The 25,447-nt window shown below is 48.4% G+C and overlaps 1 protein-coding gene across 1 annotated transcript in view; it reads left to right on the forward strand.

Moving 5' to 3' along the window:
• Positions 1–25,447, forward strand: part of raly (RALY heterogeneous nuclear ribonucleoprotein) — an 82,996-nt gene that overhangs the window by 56,935 nt on the left and 614 nt on the right. The window contains exons 4-8 of the mRNA XM_052030959.1: positions 1,690–1,740; positions 7,551–7,711; positions 11,321–11,434; positions 14,649–14,815; positions 24,370–24,414. Of these exons, the coding sequence (XP_051886919.1) occupies positions 1,690–1,740; positions 7,551–7,711; positions 11,321–11,434; positions 14,649–14,815; positions 24,370–24,411 (535 nt within the window). The 3' untranslated portion in view covers positions 24,412–24,414. The remainder of the gene's footprint in view (positions 1–1,689; positions 1,741–7,550; positions 7,712–11,320; positions 11,435–14,648; positions 14,816–24,369; positions 24,415–25,447) is intronic.

The raw sequence follows: 25,447 nt of genomic DNA on the forward strand, positions 1-25,447 counted from the left end.
GCCGTTCAGCCCGACTTGTCCATGCCGGGGTTTGTAATGAGCCTGATCTCTCTCCACCACATTCCCCTCACTTGCTGGTCCCTCCCATGTTTATCCAGCTTTCTCCCGAAGTCCATCAGTCCGACCACCTCCCCACTCCTTGTGGGAATGAATTCCGTGTTACCGGTGGTTCCTGGGTGGAGATTGGATTGGATTGGATTTTGCTGGCGATTCCTGGTTTTGGATCCCAACCTGAGAGTTCAGTCTCCTGTGCGCCTGTCCCACCAGATGCTCCGATGATCTCTCTCCCTGACCTTCTGCTTTCCGGGGGGAGAGCTGAGAACTCATCAGCTCCACCGGGTAGTGGGTGATGCCCACACAACTGTCCCTCAAACCCTCCTCACCAATGGGGACAGGGAGATGTCGAGCAAAGTGCGAATGGAAATGGCTTTGTGCACAGCATGAGGCCTTCCAGTGTCCCAGGACACTTCCTCGCCCAACCACAAGCCCATACCCTTCTCACCATAGCAACACTCCTCCCCTCCAGCCCCCAACCTGGTGAGAGATCTCTTCCTCTGCGATAGTGCCGCACACGTGATGGAGCAGTTGTGCCTGTACCAGGGTGCTGGGGAGGGTCACATGGGCAGCTAGTGCCTCAGTGGCCACTTTCACACACTCATTGCTCACCTCTCCACCTTTACCTTGTGGATATTTGTGGTTCCAAAGCTTGCCGGTTCTAACTTTCCTCCTGGCCCTCAGAGAGAGGAGGAACCATTGGCTGAGATGGGAGTACAAACTCCACACCGACAGCACCGGAGGTCAGGTTCGAACCCAGGTCTCCAGAACTGTGAGCCACCTGCACCACTGTGCTGCCCCCGTGTCAAGCGCCATCTCCTACTCCCACCCACTCACAAAACATGTTAAAGACTCGGGTGTGTTCCTCCATAACTGGTCGTCATTAAGAGCTGTGCATGCCTGGGTGTGGGAGAGTGGTGAGGGGGAGGTGGCTCCCCATCTCTCCCGTCCCCTCTCCCCCTCTGTGGGAGCCAGTTTGTTCAGATGGGACTGAGACCAGGAACTCCTGCTGTGTTTGTTGAACCTCCCCCATTCCACCACTGGAAGCAACACTGGCTGGACGGCAGAGCAAACCTTCGCCAAGTCACCAGTTGTGTCCTGATCCATGACAGCAACGAGGGAAGCTGGAAGAGGATCGGCCCCACAGTGTGGGTGGAGGGGTGGTGTCCGGAGACTGGGGCAGTCCTACACCGCAACGTTCTTCGGTTTTCTCTGATGCATTCACACCGTCCACATGAAGTGAAATGTTCCCATTTAATGTTAACTGAAAATGTCGAGAACATTGGCGTGGATAGGGCTCACAGTCAGAATATCATAGGTTTAAGATGAGAGGAAGGAGTTTTAAAGGGGATCTGAGGGGTGAGTGTTTCTTGCACGGAGAGCAATTGGTGTCTGGAACAAGCTGCTGGAGGAGGTTGTGGAATCAGATGCAGTCAGTATATTTAAGAGACATTTAGACAGAGACGTAAGTAGACAGGGCACAGAAGGATGTGGACCTAATGCAGGCAAATGGGATTAGTGTCGATGAGCAAAAAGGTCAGCATGTACTGGTGGGCCGAAGGGCCTGTTTCTATGCTGTACGACTTTTGCCTGTTTTGCTTCCAATGACTAATTTTGTCTCCTTTCTCCTCTAAGCACCAGCTACGACTTTGCTTATGATTACTTCAGGGACGATTTCTACGAAAGGTAACGTCTGAGATTCAATTTGTTTCTGCCTCTATTCAGGTCTCTGATTAGATTACCAAATAAATCTGGTGCGTCCATTATAAAATATACAGGTAGCCGTGGCTCAGGAGCTCCCTCAGTTCTGGGTTCTGAAGGCGCTGGGCTCAAATCTCACCCCAGGCACTTGAGCGTACAAGCGTGGGCGGAAGGTTCCAGTGCAGGAATGGGGGAGCGCCACACGGTCAGGGGTACCGTCACTTGCACAAGGTTAGACCACGTCTTGCCTTTTCTCTCAAGTAGATGCAAAAGAGCTTGTGGTATCTCCATCCCAGGTATCCTGACCAGTATTTCTCCCTCAACCTACACCACCAAAGCAGGTCATTTGCTCAGCATCACGTTCTTGTTGGTGGGATCTTGCTGTGCCTGTATTCGCTGAGCATAATAACCCAGTGGCCACACTTCAAAAGTAATATTTTGTTGGCCGTAAAGCACCTTGTAGTGCCTGACCTCAGAAGGTGCCACAGAAATGCAAGTCTTCCTTGGTTACTGGAACATTTATTGATCAGTTATGGACAGCAGAGGCCATTCAGCCTTCCCAGATTGTTCTGCCATTCATTTAGATCATAGCTGATCTATATCTTAAGTCCATCCACCAACTTTCCATCCGTAACCTTTTGTACAACAGGCTTAACAAAAATCTATTGACTTCAGATCTTAAAATGGTCACCGGAGTTCCAGCCTCAGGAATTCCAGCGAGGGAGGCCCTGGTTTCCTCTCCTGATGTCACCCTGAGCGGCTGGACTATTGGTCTATGTTGATGTCCCCTTGTTCTGTACTCTTCCTGCAGACTCTTCCTCCCCGCTGGATTTCAAACTTCTCCCCAGTCAAATCTTTGATCACCTTAAACATCTCCGTTCGAGTGTGTGAATTCAATAGTGGCTGAGCTGGAATTGTCAGGGTTTACCACACCTGGACAGTGCATGTGGCTGGTTTAACCACAGGGACTCAAACTTTGATTGTTAGGGTTACAAAACGTTTATCTTTGTGGCCAGCCCAGGTCTTGTCCAGCTGGGTACCACACTGGTGCAGAGGTTTGTGCTTCTGTCTCACCGTTCCAGTGATCCAGGTTCAATCCTGACCTCCGGTGCTGTCTGTGTGCAGCTTGCACATTCCCCCTGTGACCACGTGGGTTTCCCCTGGGTACTCTGGTTTCCTCCCACATCCCAACAGCGGTACATGACCGCTGTAAATTGCCCCTAGTGTGTATACGAAGGGTTGGAGGATTAGGGCGTGTGAGAAAGAATAGCTTATTTTCTCTTTCTCACACATTGATGGGATTGCTCTGAGAGCTAGCATGGACTCAATGGGCTGAATGGTCTCCTTCTACATTGTAAGGAGGTTTGAGATGTGGATTGCCTCTGCCCAGAATAGTCAAAATTAGGCTTATTATCACTGGCTTATATGTTGTGAAATGTGTTGTTTTGCGGCAGCAGTACAGTGCAGGACATGAAATTACTATAAATGACAAAGTAAAGAAATAGTGCAAGAAAAGGGAATAATGAGGTAGTGTTCATGGACAGTTCAGAAATCTGATGGCGGAGGGGAAGAAACTGTTTCTGAATTGTTGAGTGTGGGTCTTTGGGCTCCTGTACCTCCTCCCTGATGGTAGTAACGAGAAGAGGGCATGTCCTGGATAGTTAGGGTCCTCAGTGATGGATGCCGCCTTCTCGAGGCACCGCTTCTTGAAGATGTCCTCGATGGTGGGGAGGGTTGTGCCTGTGATGGAGCTGGCTGAGTCTACAACCCTCTGCAGCCTCTTGCGATCCTGTGCATTGGAGCCTTCATACCGGGTGGTGATTCAACCAGTCAGAATGCTCTCCACCGTACATCTGTAGAAATTTGCAAGAGTCTTTGGTGGCGTACCAAATCTCCTCAAACTCCTAACGAAGTAGAGCCACTGGTGTGCCTTCTTTGTGATTGCATCAATGTGTTGGGCCCAGGATAGATCCTCTGAGATGTTGACAGCCAGGAACTTGAAGCTGCTCACCCTTTCCACAGCTGACCTCTCAATGAGGACCGAGTTTGGCGATTGAAGAGTTGTTGTGAGGGCCAGTTGCAAGGACTGGGCGCTGTACCCCTTTGTACAGGAGAGTCAGTAGAGTGAGCTGAAGATTTTGACAGGATAGATGGAGAAACTGCTCCCCAACTTTTACCGATACACCATAGAAAGCATCCTATCTGGATGTATCACGGCTTGGTACGGCAACTGCTCTGCCCAGGACCGCAAGAAACTGCAGAGAGTTGTGGACACAGCCCAGTGTATCACGGACACCAGCCTCCCCTCCTTGGACTCTGTCTTTACCTCTCGTTGTCTTGGTGAAGCAGCCAGCATAATCAAAGACCCCACCCACCTGGGATATTCTCTCTTCTCTCCTCTTCCATCAGGTAGAAGATACAGGAGCCTGAGGGCACGTACCACCAGACTTAAGGACAGCTTCTACCCCACTGTGATAAGACTATTGAACGGTTCCCTTATACGATGAGATGGACTCTGACCTCACGATCTACCTTGTTGTGACCTTGCACCTTACTGCACTGCACTTTCTCTGTAGCTGTGACACTTTACTCTGTACTGTTATTGTTTTTGCCTGTACTACATCAATGCGCTCTGTACTAACTCAATGTAATTGCACTGTGTAATGAATTGACCTGTACGATCGGTTTGTAAGGCAAGTTTTTCACTGTACCTCAGTACAAGTGACAATAATAAACCAATACCAATACCAGCTGGGGAATCTACAAGATGGAGCTGGGGGATCTGGACCAGGGGAGTGAGATCTCAATCCCCTGGTCCAGATCTCTCCAGTGCTTTGCCCTCTTTTGCAGCCGTATAAAGCTTTGGTCAGGCCGCACTGTGTGCAGTTCTGGTCCCCCATTACAGTGAGGGTGTAGAGGCTTTGGAAAGGGTGCAGAAGCAGTTCACCAGGACACTGCCTGAATTAGAGAGTATGAGCTATAAGGAGAGGTTGGACAAACTCGGATTGTTTTCTCTGGAGCGTCAGAGGCTGAGGGGAGACCTGATAGAAGTTTATAAAATTATGAGAGGCACAGATAGGCTAAACAGTCAGAGTCTTTCCCAGGGTGGAAATGTCTAATACTAGAGGGCGCAGCTTTAAGGTGAGAGGGGGAAAGTTTAAGGGGGATGTGTGGGGCAGGTGTTTTACACAGAGAGTGGTGGGTGCCTGGAATGTACTGCCGGGGCGGTGGTGGAGGCAGATATGATAGAGGGGTTTAAGACGTTGTTAGACACGTGAATATGCAGGGACTGGAGGGATATGGATCATGTGCAGGCAGACAAGATTTAGTTTAATTTGGCATTGTGGTCAGCGCAGACATTGTGGGCCGAAGGGCCTGTTCCTGTGCTGTACTGTTCTATGTAAAGGCTGTGGATTCTGAGACTGGTGGATACTGAGGTGGGTAGGTAGGACCAGGGACAGTTTAGCCAGGACAGAGAAGATTGAACATCCTGCTCTTGCTCCCAGGGTCTGTAGGAGGAAGGGGAGTGGATCACCTCGTCTGAAGCTGTCAGGCACAGATGGGCAGGGTCACCAGGGGAACTGGAAACTGCAGTGAGAGGCACAACCACCTCCAAGCCCCAGATGTGCGTCCACACTGAGTATGGATCGGACATTCACCACAGTCCCGCTCACCTGGGGTTCCAGCCCATCCCTGTGTCCCCCAGTCAAAGGGTCACCCCAGGATATCCCGGGGACGTCCATTTACAATGGATCTGGGGAGGAATTTCACCTGTCACAGGGTTGTGAATCTCTGGGATTCTCTACGGCAGAGAGCTGTGGAGGAGGAGTTAATGGGACTATCCCAGGTGGAGTTAATGGGACTATCCCAGGTGGAGTTAATGGGACTATCCCAGGTGGAATTGATGGGAATATTCCAGGTGGAGTAGATGGGAATATTCCAGGTGGAGTAGATGGGAATATTCCAGGTGGAGTTAATGGGACTATTCCAGGTGGAATTGATGGGAATATTCCAGGTGGAGTTAATGGGAATATTCCAGGTGGAGTTAATGGGACTATCCCAGGTGGAGTAGATGGGAATATTCCAGGTGAAGTTACACCGAGTTCCAGGTTGGGACAGCAGCCAGGAGGATGGGACTGAAGCCAAGGTCAGATTGATCATGACCTGACCCCATGACAGGGCAGGGCCACAGGGACACACCTTGCTCAGTTCTTAGAACCAAATGGATTCTTTTCCCAGTGGAAAGAGCTTCTCCCTTTCTACCTCTTCAAAAAAATCATTGGTAAATTCAAACAGCTCGACCAAATCCTCCGGTTGAGGAGATCGCCCCCCCCGCCACCCCCATCTCCTCAATACAACAGGAGACACAGGAGACGGCAGATGCTGGAATCTGGAGCAACACACACTCTGCTGGAGGAACTCAGTGGGTCGAGCAGCATCTGTGGGGGGGAAAGGATTGTCAATGTTTCAGATCAAGGATTCTGATGCAGGGTTTCAAACCCGAAACATCGACAATTCCTTTCCCTCCTCACAGATGCTGCTCGACCCGCTGAGTTCCTCCAGCAGATTCTCCGTATAACTGAACTACCTCATTCTGGGAACTCTCCTGTAATGTTAAGAGAGGCACAAAGAGAGTAGATAGTCGGTATCTTTTTCCCAGGTTCGAAATGGCCAATACCAGAGGGCATGCATTTAAGGTGCAAGGGGGAAAGTTCAAAGGAGATGTGTGGGGCAAGTTTTTTATGCAGAGAGTGGTGGGTGCCTGGAATGTACTGCCAGGGGTGGTGGTAGAGGCAGATACGATAGAGGCGTTCAAGAGGTTCTTAGATAGGCACATGAATGTGCAGAGAATGGAGGGAATTGGACTGTGTGCAGGCAGAAGGGATTCGTTTAATTAGGTGTCATTAGCTTAATTAGTTCGGCACAGCATTGTGGGCCGAAGGGCCTGTTCCTGTGATGTACTGTTCTGTGTTCTCTGCAGTGTCTCAGGACCTGAGGTGTTGTGACCTGAAATGACTACCCTGGGTCCTTCCCTGGGGCTTAACCAGTGACCGTGACATATCCAAACTAAAGTTCAGCTTGGATTCCTTGCTTTTTGACTTCATTTGATAACCTCTGGACCCTGAAGAGTGGCACAGTGGTGCAGCAGTTAGTACTGCCACCTCCCTGATCCAGGGATTCCGGTGGGATCCTGACGTAGGGGGAGTTGCCTGTTCTCCCCATGTCAACGTGGGTTTCCCCCCGGGTGCTCTGGTTTTCTCCCACATCCCAAAGACGTGCGGGTAGATAATTGGCCGCTGTATATTGTCCCTTGTCTAAGTAAAGAATCGAACAGGTGTGTGTGTGTGTGTGTGTGTGTGTGTGTGTGTGTGTGTGTGTATGAGAGAGGATGAGTTGCAGGGATACAGGGAACTAAGGAGAAGGGGGAATGGGACTGATGGGATTGCTCTGCTGTGAGCTGGCATGGACCTGATGGGCCAAATGGCCTCTCTGTGTCATGTAGGAGCTGGTTGAACTTGCCCTGCCACCTCCTTGGGTCTGAGTGTGCTGACGTTCCATCGCCTCTGTTCCTGTCCCACCTTGAGGTGGAACCATATTGTCCGTGAGCCCCTGCTGATCCTTCTCCCGCTGCTGCGTCAAGCCTCACCCACCCACCCACCCACCCATACCACCAGCCGGTCCACATCCCCTCCAGCCATTCCCCATCCCTCACCCCCGCTCCGCTGCTTGTTGTCTCAGGCTGGCCATCGTGGGTTAACCGGGGCTGATTCTCCGTCACTCTCTCTCCACCACAGGATGCACGAGTACTCAAGTCGGCCTTCGTTGGTTCCTAGGGCCATCCCGGTGAAGCGTCCTCGTGTGATTGTCCCCGTGCTCCGGCGGGGGAAATCTGGGATCCCCCTGAAGTTAATGTCGCGCTCCACGACTGTGGCAAAAAACGCCACAAAATTAAAATGTGAGTTCTGTACACCTACAGCATGGAATAAGGCCACCAAGTCAGGTCGAGTTTATTGTCACAGGCACACAGGCCCAGGGTATAAATGCCATGAAAATTAGCTTCCTGCAGCAGCAGCACAGTACGTTACAAACATGATAGCAGCTGTCCTTGAGCCTGGTGGTACGTGCCCTCAGGCTCCTGTATCTTCTGCAGGATCCTGAGGACACATACCACCAGGCTCAAGGACAGCTTCTATCCCATGGTGATAAGACTATTGGATGGTTCCCTTATACGATGAGATGGATGCTTGACCTCACAATCTACCTTGTTTGACCTTGCACCTTATTGTCTACCTGCACTGCATTTTCTCTGTAGCTATGACACTTTACTATGTATTCTGGTATTGTTTTTACCTGTACTACCTCAATGCACTGTGTAATGAATTGATCTGTACGAACGGTATGCAAGACAAGTTTTTCACTGCACCTTGGTACAAGTGACGATAATAAACCAATACCAATACATGACAAATATAAATTACATAAACTTAAATGACCATAAATTATACATAATTTACACGACAAAATAAACAAAAATAAACATATTCAAAAATATCCACATCCATGCAAGTTGAGGGAAATGTAGCCTGAGGTAGAATCAGGGTTTTTCAGGTGGGTTCAAGAACCTGATGGCAGTGAGGAAGAGGCTGTTGTTGAACCTTGAGGTGTGGGTCTTCAGGCTCCTGTACCTCCTGCCTGATGGCAGCATCAAAAAGATGGCATGGCACGGATAGTGGGGGTCCCTGATGTTGAATGTCACTGTTCTGAGACATTGCCTGTTGCAGATATCCTTGATGGTGGGGAGAGCTGTACCGTGATGGAACTGGCTGAGTCAAGTTGAGTTTATTGCCATGTACGGTGAGGTACAGGTACAATGAAACACCTGCTTGCAGCAGCACCACAGGCACCTAGGTACAGACAACACATAGAATATAAACTATACATAAATTATACCGTGCAGTGGGAAAAAAAGAACATGCAAAAGCAAGACCTTAGTGCAACTTAGCCCAACTACTGGGTGCCTGTGTTTATATTCCACACAAGCTCCTCCCGTGTCTTACCCCAACCATAGCCTCTCCTCATCCATTCTCCTTTAAGTATCTGGCTTGACGATATTGATGCTCTACAGCTGAATGGCTTCCCACGGGAGTGATATCCGTGGACTTCCCACTCCAGGTAGGGAAGATTCTCCTGAATCACAAACTGGATTTATGAGGGATTATCTCACACTTTCAGCCCCAGTTCTGCAGAACAAGCTTCTCGGTGTCAATTCTACCAAACCCTATTCACAACCTTATCAGGTCAATTCCCTTTCAACAGGACCAGAGTCACTGCCTCTCAGTTCCAGAGATCCAGGTTCAATCCCAACCTCTGGTGCTGTCTGTATGGAGTTTGCACTTTCTCCCTACAATTGTGCGGGTTTCCCCCGGGTTCTCTGGTTTTCTCCCACATCCCAAAACATGCACTGTAAATTGTGCCTTTGTGTATAAGTGAGTTGTAAAGTCCGGGAGAAAGTGGTGGGGAATGTAACGAGAATAGGTTACAAGGATACAGTAAAGTAGTGCGGAATGGGACTGCACTGTGGGCTGGCATAGACTTGGTGGGCTGAATGGACTCTTCCTATGTCATAAGGAAATACGTAAATAATAAAAGCCCCAACTCATTCATTAGTTGTAAACTTTGAGTTTGGGATCCAGCTTAAATCTTGTTTGGTTTATAACATGGAGGTCAGAACTCCACTGAACAACGGCCTTGTCAACCTCCGCGACTGCTCAGCTGCATTCCACAGCCCCTTCACTGCTCGGCGTGTGCTTGCCGTAATGTGAAACTAAATGTAATGCTCGCCATTGTACACCTTTTGGAAAAGATGTCTGCCAGAATGATACTTGCGACACGCAAAATGTGATCCTTGTCTGGGCTTGAGAGACTGTTGAGCAGCAAATTATGATTTAACTACAGGGTTAAAGGTTTTGTTGCTCTCTGCAGTAAGAGGTAACATTTCCATGGGGATTTTTAATAACAAGAAGACCTTGTAAAACTGGAAGATTTTGGCAATTCACTGATTACTGCAGACTGTGCTGGAGAAGGCTGTAATACCCACAAGATCAACTGGATGAATCCAGTAATTCTGCAGATCCAGATTCTAGCATCTGTAGTCCTTTGTTTCTCTAGGATTAACTGGATTACTGGATTAACACACACGAAATGCTGGAGGAACTCAGCAGGTCAGGCAGCATCTGTGGAGGGAAACGGACAGTTGACGTTTTGGGTCGAGACCCTTCATCAGGACTGAGATCACGGAATTTCTCTGTTTAACTGTGCGCGTGGCAGTTCGTGGTGAGGCCACTCTGTGTCCTCACCATCACCATCACTGAAAATTTCAGGGCCATGTCCTGAAGTCTAGAACTTCAAAGCTTAGAGAGTCACAGAGTCACACAGCACAGAAACAGGCCCTTTGGCCCAACTGGTCCATGCCAGCCAAGATGCCCCAACCAAGCTAGTCCCATTTGCCAGCGTTTGGCCCATAACCTTCCAAACCTTTCCAGTCCATGTACCTGTCCAACTGTCTTTTAAAAGTTGTTACTGTACCTGCCTCAACCACTTCCCCTCCCAGCTCAGGCATGGTAGTGTAGCAGTTAATGTAACGCTATTACAGCGCCAGCGACCCGGGTTCAATTCCGGCAGCTCTCTGTAAGGAGTTTGTACGTTCTCCCCGTGTCTGCATGGGTTTCCTCCGGGTGCTCCAGTTTCCTCCCACATTCCAAAGACGTACGGGTTAGGAAGTTGTGGGCATGCTATGTTGGCGCCGGAAGCGTGGCGACACTTGTGGGCTGCCCCCCAGAACATTCTACGCAAAAGATGCATTTCACTGTGTGTTTTGATGTACATGAGGCTAATCAAGAAATCTTATATCTCCAAATGCATACCACACCTTTGTGTGTAAAAAAAAGTTGCCCCTTAAGTTCCTGTTAAATCTTTCCCCTCTCACCTTAAAACTGTGCCCTGTAGTTCTTGATTCCCCAACACTGGGGAGAAAGATTGAGTGCGTTCACCCTATCTATGCCCCTCATGATTTTATACATCTCTATAAGATCACCTCTCAGTCACCTACGCTCCAAGTAATAAAGGCCTATCCTGTCCAACCTCTCCCTGTAACTCAGTCCCTCAAGTCCCGGCAGCATCCTTGTAAATCTTTTCTGCACTCCTTCCAGTTTAACAACATCTTTCCTACAGCAGGGCGACCAACAGTGACACAATACTCCAAATGTGGCCTCACCAGCGTCCTGTACAACTGCACCATGACCTCCCAACTTTTATACTCAATGCCCTGACTGATGAAGGCCAGGGTGCCAAAAGCCTTCTTCACCACCCTGTCTACCTGTGACGCCACTTTCAGAGAACCATGTACTTGTACTCCAAGGTCCCTCTGTTGAGGTACAAGTACATGGTTCCCTGAAAGTCATTTGGGAAAATGGATAGTTTTGACAGAAGAGATTGGCTTCTGTTAGCTGTTGCCTCCTCGTGAAATGTTAGTCACCTCTGTTCCTCTTTCTCTCTCTCTCTACAGTAAAATCCAATGAACTGCAGCGAATTAAACTTGAGCTCACACAGATTAAATCCAACATTGACTCACTCCTTGGGAGACTGGAGGAGATTGCGAAGGAGAAAGTGGGTCATACAGGTGGGTGAATTAATCCACACCGTCACTCCTGCCCTTTGCCCTGTGACTTGGCCCCAGAACAGATCAGATTCTGATCTCCCACTTCCACAATTGGAGCTGCCTGAGTTAAGGTTTGTTCAGTGAATTGATTTTTGACAACTGTCCTGGGCTGTGAACCTCTAACCCAGGCGGACACCTCAACCCAGTACTGTGGGACTTCCATGTGTTTGGAGGTCTTCACCTTTAAAGAGATTTATAAACCCAGAAACATGAATATGCCTGATATTTCCATACATTATTAGGAGGAGGCCATTTAGCTCATTAAAAGGAATAGATAGAGTAGACAGCCAGTGCCTCTTTTCCAGGGCACCCATGCTCAATACAAGAGGGCATGGCTTTAAAGTAATGGAGTGTTGACCTTCGTTAGTCAGGGTATTGAGTTCAAGAGCCACGAGGTGATGTTGCAGCTCCATAGAACTCTGGTCAGACCACACTTGGAGTATTGTGTTCCGTTCTGGTCGCCTCATTATAGAAAGGATGTGGAAGCTTTAGAGAGGGTGCAGAGGAGATTTACCAAGATGTTATCTAGATTGGAGAGCATGTCTTATGATGATAGGTTGAGTGAGCTGGGGCTTTTCTCTTTGGAGAGAAGGAGGATGAGAGGGGACTTGATAGAGGTGTACAAGATGATAAGAGGCATAGATCGAGTGGGCAGTCAGAGACTTTTTCCCAGGGTGAAAATGGCTAACACGAGGGGACATAATTTTAAGGTGATTGGAGGAAGATATAAGGAGGATGTCAGGGGTAAGTTTTTTACACAGAGAGTGGTGGGTGTGTGGAACGCACTGCCGGCAGAGGTTGTGGGGGCAGATACATTAGGGACATTTAAGAGACTCTTAGATCGACACATGAACGATAGAAAAATAGGGGGCTATGTGGGAGGGAAGGGATAGATAGATCTTAGAGCAGGATAAAATGTCGGCACAACATTGTGGGCTGAAGGGCCTGTACTGTGCTGTAGTGTTCTATGTTAATGGATGGGAAGTTCAAGGGAGATATTAGAGGAAGGTTTTTTGCCCAGAGAGTGGTTGGGGCATGGAATGCGCTGCCTGGGGCGGTGGTACATTGGCCAAATTCAAGAGATTACTAGATAAGCATATGGAGGAATTTAAAATAGAGGGATATGTAGGAGGAAGGGGTTAGATAGTCTTAGGTGAGGTTTTAAAGGTCGGCACAACATTGTGGGCTGAAGGGCCTGTATTATGCTGTACTGTTCTATGTTATACAAGTCTCTGCTGACTCCCATTGCCCCACTAACTCCCTGTAACCTACTCCTCCCCATATTCCCATTAACTCCCCCAGAAGCTACCACTCACCTATTCACCAGAGGTAATTTACAGCGGACAATTAACCCACCAACCCGCATGCCTTTGGGATGTGGGAGGGAACCGGAGCATCCAGAGGAAACCCACGCGGTCACAGGGAGAACAACAACACCCGAGGTCAGGATCGAACTGGGATCTCTGGAGCCCTGAGGCAGCAGGTCTACTCGCCATGCCTCTGTGCTGCCACTTCACTTATTATAAGCCATATAAAGAAGCAAGAGTAGGCCAACCAGCTCCTTCTGACTGCTGTATCATGGCCAGTCCTTTGCCTCATTTTCCTGCACTGACCCCATATCCAGCAACACCCTTAAGTTCCTAAAACCAAAGACCCAAACATGGAGCCACATGAAACCTTCTTCCCTGGATCATGCGAGTGGACTTCACTGAGGAATTGTGATGCTGACTGATGTCTTCAGATCCTTTAGCAGTACCAGGTCTGGTGGGGTGTAAGAGATCTCATTCCAAACAAGTAGCTGCTGCTTCATAAATGAAAATCGAAGATCCGCAGATGCTGGAAATGTGAAATAAAAGCACAAATGCTGGAAATGCTCAGCAGGTCAGGCAGCGTCTGTAGAGACAGAAATAGTCAATGTTTCAGCCCTTTGTCAGAACTGGGAAAGAGAGAGATGAAAGTTAGTTTAAGTAAGAGAGGTGGGTGGGAGGGACGTAGATCAAAGGGAATATCTGTGTGGCTTAATCCCGACAGTTACCAGGCGTGTTAAGGTTCTTGGAGACACGAGACCGCGGATGCTGGAACCTTGAGCAAGAAAACGAATTGCTGGATGAGTTCAGCGGATCAGGCAGCATCTGTGGGGGCAAAGAGGTGGTTGACATTTCAGGTCGAGACCCTGCATCAGGACCGAGAGTGTAGAGGGGAGATAGCCAGTGTATAGAAGAGAGAGGGAGGGGGGGAGACGCAGGCTGGTATTTGGTGGGTGGAAACAGATGGGGGGAAAAGGGATTTTCAGGTGGAGCCAGGGGAGGCGGGGACAGAGGCTGGAGGGTGATAAGGGAAGGACAATGGGCAGGGGAAGGAATAGAAAGAGGAGGTCAAGGCAGAAGTGACCCAGGTGGGTAGGTGTGTGGGTGATGGGCAGGTGGAGGGGGGTGATGGGGCTGGGTAATGGGGAGTGATGGGGTACAAAGGAGCAAGAATCCAGATGGACCAGTGGGAGAGAGGAACAGAGAGGGTGTGAATCACCTGAAACTGGGAAACTCAATGTTCATGCCATTGGGTTGTAGGCTGTGCAAGCGGAATATGAGGTGTTGTTCATCTAGTTTGGGTTTGGCCTCACCCTGGCAGAGGAGAAGGCCGAGGACAGACAGGTCGGTGTGGGATGGGAAGGGGAGTTGAAATGTGGTGCAACCAGAAGGTTAAAATGGCTGTTAATGTTCTTGGTCGGTGTAATGCGTTACTTATAGAACAGATTATGTTGTTTTCTTCACAATTTTATTCTCCTGGTAATTTCCAATAATCACTTCTCTTCCATTCATGCTGCTTCAGACCTGCCTGTTGTTACTTGCTAATCCCTTCATCCCCTGCCTTCACCCTTTTGTCACTGAATCCACCTCCAACCGACATACACTCCTTCTTCTCCGTTCTCCCTGGCCCTTCCCACTTCGTTTGCATTCCAAAACACTTTTTTATCTCCAACTTTCCAACTGCTGATGAAGGATTGTTGACCAGAAAGGTTAGCTCTGTGTACCCTCTACACAGATGCTGACTAACCTGCTGGGTATTCCTGGTGTTTTCTGTTTATACAACAGGTTTGGTGCTTTGAGGGGGGGAAGGTCCTTGTATGGAAACACGTTGCCTCTTCTTGTATGTCTGAATTCGGGTGTTTTTCTAGAGACCAGGAAGAAGGCAGACGAGGGCAGGACTGAGTTGTCTCATGGGGATTCTGCCTCAGAAACAGCCGAAACCGTCACAGAGGAGCCATTTGAGGTGGACGAGACTGATGCTGCTGATCTGGAACAGGGTGAAACGGCAGGAGATAATGACTGTGAGGATGAAGTGGTGAGTTCACCAGGTGGAGCGGCATCGAATGACGAATGGGTCTCTCGAAGGCAGGCAGAGGGTTGAAGTTTGCTGTGGTGGTGGTTCACACTGTAAACCATACTTATCAGCTTAATCCATTTTATTACGACTATGGCCATTACTCATTGAGTAATCCAGCACGGAAACAGGCCCTTCGGCCCAAATAGTCCATGCCGACCAAGATGCCCATCTAAGCTGGTCCCATTTGCCCACATTTGACCCATTTCCATATCTATGTCCCTGTCCAAGTGTATTTTAAAGTTGTTATTGTACCTGCCTCAACCCCTTCCTCTGGCAGCTCGTTCCATACACTGACCACCCTCTGGATGAAAAAGTTGCCCCTTGGGTTCCTATTAAATCTCTCCCCTCTCACCTTAAACCTATAAAACCTTAAAAGAAACCTAGCTCATGATTCCCCAACCCTGGGAAAAAGACTGAGCGCATTCACCCTGTCTATGCCCCTCATGATTTTATACACCTCTGTAGGATCACCCTATAAGAACTGTTTTGCCCTCCATTTAAGGTCAGTTAGTTTAAACACACAGACTTCACCATCTGATAAAACATGCCCCCATTATTAAAGGGGAGACTGTTCAACTTCCCCTTTGCACCTTATTGTCTGCCTGCGCTGCACTTTCTCTGCAGCTGCTACAATATATTCTGCATCCTGTTTTCTTTTTACTACCTCGACGTACTTAAGTACGGCATGATCTGTCTGGATGGCACGCAAAACCGTTCAGTTCTTGAACCAACCAGCAAAACTCTAATCACTACAGTTAACAACACCATGTCCACTTTGATCACTTTGCACTAAAACAGACTTTGTTTTTTTTTCTAATTGTGTTCTTTCTTGTAAAAAATTATGTATAATTTATGTTAAATTTATGTTTTTCTTGTGAATGCTGCTTATCTGATGCTCTGTGCCTGTGATGCTGCTGCAAGTAAGATTTTCATTGCACCCGTGCACACATGGACTTGTGCAGGTGACAATAAACTGGACCTTGTATCTCGGTACATGGGGACAGTAATAAACCAATTCCAATAAATACCTCACACCACCACCAGAGGATGCAGAAGATCTACTGCCCTGTGAGCAGAGCACGTTCATTTATGGACTATGTGCACATCCAGATAAAACTTCAGTAAGACATCATTTGCAGGAAATGGTTTCCATTATTGCAAAATAATTCAGGCTATTTTTTAAACCTGAGCCAGTGACATTATATGACCTTTGAAACCTTATTCCTAGTCACATTTTAAAAACTTGGTTTTAAAACTCAACTAAAATGTTAGTTCCTGATCCACTTTAAAAGTTAAAAACGCAGCTGCTTCAATAAAGTTTACTTGCCGTGCAGCCTGTGTGAACAGATTCCACAGCCTGGGTTATCCAAGGACTTCAACTCTAAATTGCAGCTGCACATTCCTGCCAGTTTGGGGCTGTGCTGTTAGTTCTTCAAACCACCACTGTGCCCAACATTTCACGGGAACCGAGGGGGAGACACACAGGATGCCCTGTCGTTTAGCCTGTGGAATCTGACAAAGTCTGCCCTTGCTGTGCTCTGCATTTTGATGAGAGAAGCGAATGGATGTTGTGTCTCTGCAGCAGCTTCCTTCAGTCAGTGTGGGCTCTCACCCTGAGCCAGTGACCACCGACTCTGTCACCTTCCCACAGCACCTTTCCCAGGCCAGCAATCCAGTGGAATGCTATCTTGCCAGTGGAATGCTATCTTGCCAGTGGAACCGTCCTTCCAATAACCAGAGGGCCGAACTAGAGTTGGTTTATTATTGTCACATGTACCGAGGTACAGAGAAAAACTTTGTTTTGCATGCCATCCAGACAGGTCATTTCAAAACATAAGTACTTTGACGTAGTACAAGGGAAAACAATAACACAGTGCAGAATGAAGTGTTACAGTTACAGAGAAAGTGCAGTGCAGGCAGACAATAAGGTGCAAGGCCATGATGAGGTAGATTATGAGGTCAAGAATTCGTATTTATCGTACAAGAGGTCTGTTCAAGAGCCTTACAGCAGCAGGATAGAAGCTGTCCTTGAGCCTGGTGGTACATGTTTTCAAGTTTTTGTATCTTCTGTCTGATGGGAGAGGGGAGAAGAGAGAATGTCCGGGGTGGGTGGTGTCTTTGATTTTGTTGGCTGCTTTACCAAGGCAGCGAGAAGTGTGGACAGAGTCCATGGAGGGGAGGCTGTTTCTGTGATGCGCTGGGCTGTGTCCACAACTCTCTGCAGTTTCTTTCAGTCCTGGGCAGAGCAGTTGCCGTACCAAGCTGTGATGCATCCGGATAGGATGCTTTCTATGGTGCACCTGTAAAAATTGGTGAAGGTCAACAGGGACATGCCAAATTTCCTTGGCCTTCTGAGGAAGTAGAGGCGCTGGTGAGCTTTCTTGGCTGTGACATCTATGTAGCTGGACCAGGACAGGCTATTGGTGATGTTTACTCCGAGGAATTTGAAGTTCTCAACCATCTCCACCTCTTCCTGGTGAAATTTCCTTAAAAATTTTATGTCTTTATTTGCAAAAGACTGGTGAGTCATCTTCGAGACACAAAAATCTGGAACAACAAACAATTTGCTGGAGGAACTCAGCGAGTCGAGCAGCATCTGTGGGGGGAAAGGAACTGTCGACCCAGAACATCGACAATTCCTTCACCCCCCCCCACAGATGCTGCTCGACCCGCTGAGTTCCTCCAGCAGATTGTTTGATGCTGGTGAATTATCCTGGTGCTTTGGTCAAGATTTTTCCCTCAGATAACAGATTAATCAGAATCAGATTTATTATCACTGACTTATGATGTGAAATTTGTTGTTTTGCGGCAGCAGTACGGTGCAAAGACATACAGTTACCAAAAAAAGTTACAAAAGTAAATAATGCAAAAAAAGGAGTAACGAGGTAGTGTTCATGGGTTCATGGACCATTCAGAAACCTGATGGCGGAGAGGAAGAAGCTGTTCCTGAATTGCTGAGTGTGGGTCTACAGGCTTTTGTACCTCCTCCCCAATGGTAGTAACGAGAAGAGGGCATGTCCTGGATGGTGAGGGTCCTTAGTGATGGATGCCGCCTTCTTGAGGCACCACCTCCTGAAGATGCCCTCGATGGTGGGGAGGGTTGTGCCCGTGATGGATACAACCCTCTGCAGCCTCTTGCGATCCTGTGCATTGGAGCCTCCACACCAGGCGGTGATGCAACCAGTCAGAATGCTCTCCACCGTACATCTGTAGAAATTTGCAAGAGTCTTTGGTGACACACCAAATCTCCTGAAACTCCTAATGAAGTAGAGCCACTGCTGTGCCTTCTTCGTGATCACAGCAATGTGTTGGGCCCAGGATAGATCATCTAGTTCTTTGTTGTGGACAATGTTTCTGTACAAATCTACATCAACCAGAACTTGGAAATACTTCCAATAGGTGTAATGAGACATCCAGCACTGTGGCACAGTGAGTAGAGTCGCTGCCTCACAGCTCCAGAGACCCGGGTTCGATCCCGACCTGGGGTGCTGCTTGCGTGGAGTTTGCACCTCACCGATAATAAACGTGCACTCCCTCCGCCACCAGCTCATAGAGTAAACCATCTGCAAAGTGCCCTGCAGTTCCTCACCCAAGCTACTGCGGCAGCACCTCCCAAACCCGAGGATTCTACCAGCAGGAAAGACAGGGGCAGCGAGTGCAGGCGAACACCATTGCCTGCAGGACCTCCCCTAAGCCACACACCATCCAGATTCGGAAACGTTTCATCATTGCCGCTGGTCTACATCCTGGTAGTCCCTCACCAGCTACCCTGTGGGAGTAACTCGTGTGCTTGAACTGTCGTGATTACTCGCCTCCATCTTCTTGAAGACCATTCGAGCTAACTTTTAAATATCAGAACATAGAACAGTACCGCACAGGAACAGGCCCTTCGGCCCACAGTGTCTGAGCCAAACTTGATGCCAAATTAAACTAATCCTTTCCGCCTGCACTTGGTCCACATCCCTCCATTTCTACACATTCATGTGTCTATCTAATAGCCTCTTGAATGCCACTATTGTATCTGCTTCCACCACCACCCCTGGCGGCCCGGGTCCATGCTCCCACCACTCTTTGCACATCCCCTTTAAATTTTCCCCCTCTCGCCTTAAAGCTATGCCCTCTAGTATTTGACATTTCTACCCTGGGACAAAGACTCTCACTGTCTACCCTCTCTATGCCTCTCATAATTTTTTCATCTCTTCTCAGCCTCTGATGCTCTAGAGAGAACAATCCAAGTTTGTCCAACCCCTCCTTATCACTGATACCCTCTGATCCAGGCAGCATCCTGGTGAACCTCTTCTGCACCCTCTCCAAAGTCTCCACACCCCTCCTGTAATGGGGCGACCAGAACTGCACACAGGGCTCTGAGTGTGGCCTGACCATAGCCTTACACGGCTGCAACATGATTTCCCGACTTTTACACTCAATGCCTCGACCAGTGAAGGCAAGCGTGCCGTACGCCGCCTTTACCACCCTATCCACTTGTGTTGCCACTTTCAGGTAGGTATGAACTTGGTCTCCAAGATCCCTCTGTACATCAGTGCTGTTAAGGGTCCTGCCATTTACTGTATACTTTCCTCTTACATTTGAGCTCCCAAAGTTCAACACCTCACATTTGCCCGGATTAAACTCCAGCTGCCATTTCTCAGCCCATAACTGTAACTGATGTTGTGGAACTGTTAAAAGACAGAGGACTGTACTTGCAGTATAACTCACTTATGACAACACAGGAGGAGGCCATTGGGCCCTTCAGATCCATGCCAACTCCCAGCAGGACAATCTCATCCCCTTTCTCTGTCTCCCTACAACTTGCCTCTATCAAATGCCCACCAACCCTGCTCACCCAGCTATAGGAAAGATGCTCTTAAACTGGAAAGAGTGCAGAAAGGATTTACAAGGATGTTGCCAGGACAAGAGGGCCTGAGTTATTGGGAGAGGTTGGACAGGCTTGGACTTTATTCCTTGGAGTGTAGGAGACTGAGAGGTGATCTTATAGAGGTGTATAAAATCATGAGGGGCAGAGATAGGGTGAACGCACTCAGTCTTTTTCCCAGGATTTGAGAACTAAGAACTAGAGGGCACAGGTTTAAGGTGAGAGGGGAAAGATTTAATAGGAACTTGAAGGGGCAACTTTTTTACACAAAGGGTGGTCAGTATGTGGAATGAGCTGCCAGAGGAAGTGGTTGTGGCAGGTACAATAACAACTTTTAAAAGGCACTTGGACAGGTACACTGATTGAAAAGGTTTAGAAGGATATGGGCTAAACATGGTCAAATGGAACTAGTTTAGAAGGCTATGGGTCAAACGCAGGCAAATGGGACTAGCTTGGATGGAGCATCTTGGTCGGCACGGACCAGTTGGGCCAAAGGACCTGTTTCTGTGCTGTATAACTCTTTGACTCCATAACCGTCCTTTGATTCTTTTGTTATCTGCCTACTCCAGGGGTAATTCACAGCAGCCAATTAACCCACCTGCACATTTATGAACCAATGGTTACAGGGCAAACACAGTCAGGATCAAATCCAGGTCCCGGGAACTTTGAGGCAGCAGCACAAAGTGCCAGGGATACATTATTGTCTCCTGATTCCCCTTCAAGTACCCAGCTGGGAGACCACCACGTTCCTCAGCTCAGTGAGATCGAAGAACCCATTATTCCACTCAGACCTCAGCCGCCATTGTTTGATCTTGTACTCTCAGATACTTTGCGGTCATTAGTCATAATTTGCCTCAAGAAATCATTTTGTCTGATGTGGAAATCTTTTAACTAGGCTCTTTGTGTTCAAACTGTATTGATCAAAAATATGATAAGATGTGGAAAAGGTGCAGTGCTTCCTGTATATTAATAGGGAACAGACATCTAGGGCAGAGACCAGGGAGGGAAGAGTTGGTGGTTGTAGATTTATCTCAAGTTATCAATCACTTGTTCCAACAGGCATCCAAACTGGGGATTAAAAACAACCTGTTTATTAAGCTCAGCGCATGTTGTATTGAGAGCTGCTGTCACTGAAACACTGTAAAATATGAGGCAGATGTGGAAACGTTACCCAAAGGTACAGACGGGGGAAATAAGTCAAGATCTTTTAGCATCTTTTGTTTATGAGTTTCCAGCACTCTTTGAGGGGCAGCATAAACTGTGGGACCTGGTCCAGCATGGTCTAGAGTTAATTTTGTGATTCGATGGGTGGCATTCTGAGTCGGTACGTCAATGCTGCCCAGAACTTGTGCAGACAAAGTCTGTATTTGGAGTATTGTGTTCAGTTTTGGTCACCCTGCCATAGGAAAGATGCCATTCAGCTGAAGAGAGTGCAGGGGAGATTTATGACGATGTTGCTGGGACTGGAGGGACTGAGTTGTGGAGAGAGGTCGAGCAGATTTGGGACTTTATTCATTGGAGCGTAGGAGGATGAGGGGTGATATTATAGGGGTGTATAAAATCATGAGGGGCATAGACAGGGTGAATGCGCTCAGTCTTTTTCCCAGGGTTGGGGAATCAAGAACGAGAGGGTGTAGGTTTAGGGTGAGAGGGGAGAGATTTAATAGCAATTTTTTCACCCAGAGGGTGGTCAGTATATGGAATGAGCTGCCAGAGGAAGTGGTTGAGGCAGGCACATTAACAACATTTAAAAGGTATTTGGACAGGTATATGGATAGGAAAGGTTTAGAGGGATATGGGCCAAACGTGGTCAAACGGAACTAGTTTAGATGGGAATCTTGGTCGGCATGGACCAATTGGGCCGAAGGGCCTGTTTCCGTGCTGTATGACTCTATGACTCTCAAGTCCTGCCTTCACACTGAGGACGCAATCATCGTGGTACGTGGTTCGAAGTCATGCTAACAGGACTGGTTCGGAACAGGTCTGAGCAGCCATAAGGGGCTGAGCCATCAGCAGCAGCAGATAATGTACACCATCCCATCATGGTCCAAGCATCCCTCACTCCACCCACTACTACCAGGATGGAGGATCAGCCTGATTCAAGGAGGAGTGCAGAATGTCATGCTGGGAGCTGTTATAAATGAGGTGCCAACCTGCTGAAGGTGGGCTGTGTCCATGTGCGCAGCAGAGAGAGAGCTAACCAATGGACCAGATCTAAGCTCTGCAGTCCTGCTGCATCCAGTCACAAGTGGTGGGGTTCCACATCAAACAGCTCATGGGAGGAGGAGGTTCCAGGAACACCCCCACCCTCTGAGACCCAGCAGTGAGTGCTGGAGACGAGGCTGAAGTATTCACAAGCAGGCACCGAGTGTGGGATCCATCCCGGCTTCCCGCTGGGATCCCCACCATCACCGTCGGTGCACAGTTCTGGTCGCCCAACTGAGTACTGGCGATACAGAGAGCGCGGAAGAGATTCAGCAGGATGCTGCCTGGAATGGAGGGCTGTGGTTTTAAGGAGAGATTGGATGGGCTGGGTTTATTCCCACTGGCGTGTAGAAGGCTGAGGGGTGACCGTACAGAGGTTTATAGATTATGAGCAGCATAGATAAGGTGGACGGTCACAGTATTTTTCCCAGGGTAGGGGAGTCTAAAACTAGAGGACACAGGTTTAAGGTGAGATGGTAGACAGGAGATCTGAGAGTACGTTTTCACACAGAGAGCGGTGGTTATCTCGGACAAGCTGCTGGAGGAGGCGGGAGAGGCAGATGCAGTGTTTAAAAGGCATTTGGACAGGTACTTGGATCGGAAAGGAGTGGAGGGATACGGGTCTAATGCAGGTCAGTGGGGTTAGCATGGATATGAATCATGCTCGGCATGGAGGAGTTGGGCCCATTTCTGAGCTCTGCAACTCGATCACAGAGACCAACCTTCAGCCAGTTCAATTCACTCCACGTGGTATCGAGAAACGGCCAAGAACACAGAATGCAGCAAGGCAGGACCAGACAACGTGCCCAGCGGTAGTACTGGAGATGTGCACTCCAGAACCAGATGCACCTCTTGCCAAGCTGTTCCAGTGCAGTTACAATTCTGAGATCTACCCAACAATATGGAAGGTTTCCCGAAGATGTCCTGTCTACAAAAATCTGGTCAAATCCAATCCGGCTAATTACCTCACCAGTCAGTCTCCTCCCAGTCATCAGCGAAGGATTGGGAAGTATCCGTGACCGTGCTATCAAGGAGCATCCACCAAGCACCTGCCCACCGAGGCCCAGCTTGAGTCGGTCCAGCACAACTCAGCTCCGGGCTTCATCACAGCTGTGGTCCAAAGGTGGAGCAGAGAGCTGAGCTCCAGACGTGGGGTGGGAGTGACTGCCTCCAGTATCAAAGCAGCACTTGACTTGAGTGTAGCATTAATCAGACCTGGTAAAAGTTCAGTCAATGGGCATCAAGGGGAAACACTCTGATGTCTGGAGTTGTACCTCACACGCTCCACCCCTGCACTCCACGACCCACCTTCCCTACACAAAATCCCACCCCACTCCCGCACAAAATCCCAGCCCATCCCTGGATTCCTCCCCCCATTAACCCCCTTCTAGTTGCAGCAGCCTGTTCACCTACCAGCAGGCCTTTGAGATGTGGGAAGAAACCAGAATTCCTGGGGGAAATCCAGGGAGAAAGTGCAAGCTCCACTAGGCAGTGCCAAGGTCTGGTTCAAATCCTGGGCCCCGGAGCTGTGAGGCAGTGGGCACAAGCTGCAGTGCCACCTGACTGCCCTTCACAGGGCAAGGCCATCCAGGTACCTGCCAACTCCCAGTAGTCCCAGTCACAGGTCAGTCAGCCCAAAAACCCATGGCGTCACTGCAGGAGCTCCTCAGGGCAGCGTCCTGGGACAACCATCTTCGGCTTCATCAATGAGCTTAGAAGTGGGAATGTTTGCTAATGATTGCCTCATGGTCAATTCTCTTCCCTCCACCTTGTCTCAAGGACATGTAGATCCAAGCATTAAATACTAGCCTCACCAGATCAACAAAAATACAGGCATACAGCACAGAACCAGGGAATTCAGCCCACCATGTTCACACTGAATGTTTGACCACTTGCCCTTATGTGGCTCATATATCATCTGTGGGATGCTATTTGAAAGCAAGTTACTGTTGTTGAACTGCCAGTGGTGTGTACAAACCACCTGGCACTCCTACTCAAATGCAGGGATGGCATATGACAAGATGGCCCCAGACATTGGATGCCCGGAACGCACTGACCTTCCGGTTGCCTGCTGCTGTTACAGCACCAATGGCAGGGATAATGTTGTCTTGTTGGCGTACCAGACAGGAGTGCAGGATGTTGACCACAAAAGTGCAACTGGTTACCCTCCATCCTCCCAGCACATGCATCTTGTTGACCAGCAATCACAGCCAATCTCTATCAGACTCCAGTCCAGGGAGACAGGGACGCCACTGTGCTGTCGAGGTTTAGAAGCCAAGAACACAAAGTTCCATGGTTTTAGACTCTTGCCTTTGCTGGGATTGAGTTCCAAATAAAAATGGTTTCCTGATCTCTGCCTTGTGGCTCTCACCCTGTGCTCTCACACTCACTGCCCAGAAAGAAACATTAAATTATTTCCTTTCTCTATCTGCAGGAAGCCAATCACAGAGTAGAGGCAGAGGCAACGTTAGAATAGAAGGTATCCGTTTTTCTTTAATTTCATGTACATTTTTTTCTCATGTCTTGTGAAGATGACTTTGCACAATCCCTCTGATTCAGTAAGGTGCAGGGCAGAGTCGTGTGACGGTTTCAGTCAGTAATCAACAGCTGGTCTTTCATAGAGACCGGCCAGACCTCCCAACAACACTCCCTCCACATTTGTGTGGCTAGGAATGTGACATGGACATTGGTCAGTGAGGTGAAGTGGGGCAGGACCTCTGACAACCAGAGGCTGGTTAAAGCATTCAGCAAACAGAGTCTATTAAACAATTAAGTCTATTTGTTTAAGGCAAACAACAGGGTCTACTTAAACATAGACTGTATGAACCACAACAGTGTTCCTAATCTAACCTAAGATGGGTCTCCCAAAACAAATTACATTTCTCCAACAGAATGAACTGGGTGGACGATAGTCAGTTGGTACAAATTACTGACATAGGATCAATCCCAATCAATTATAGCACAACTGTCCCTGGGTAAGACTGACAGGGGAATTATCCACCCATTTCTTAGAAGATGAAGTTCTGAATAAAGGCTAATAAAATGCAAAAGAAAAAGCATGCAGTATAAGGAAGAAAAGATCAATTGATCTCAGACTCCTGCACATTCCTGAAATACCGTGGATGAAACCATGAGAGTCAGTGGACACTACGTTAAGCACAGCCAACTAACAAAGAGCACCAATCAGCAAAGCCCAAACAATGCGTAACTTCACCAACATCATGCAGCAGAGGGGAAATGTTCCCTGATTCTGGATTGACAGGAGTTAGAGTATCTTGTCAATCATCTTGGTTCAGACAAATGAGACACCAGGGAGAGATTCCTGGGATGGGGTTGTATAAAGAAGGATTGTTAGGCTGAATTCCAGTGAATACAAAAAAAAGGAGCTGGACTAGGCCACTCGGCCCCTGAAACCTGCCCCACCGTTCAATATGATCGTGGCTGATCTATGCTGGCCTCAGCTCCTCTTCTGTGCCAGTGTAGGGGAGGTGTTAATAATGAGAAAATTGGGC

This window comes from Pristis pectinata, chromosome 16 (genome assembly GCF_009764475.1).
Source record: "Pristis pectinata isolate sPriPec2 chromosome 16, sPriPec2.1.pri, whole genome shotgun sequence".
NCBI classification, from domain to species: Eukaryota; Metazoa; Chordata; class Chondrichthyes; order Rhinopristiformes; family Pristidae; genus Pristis; species Pristis pectinata.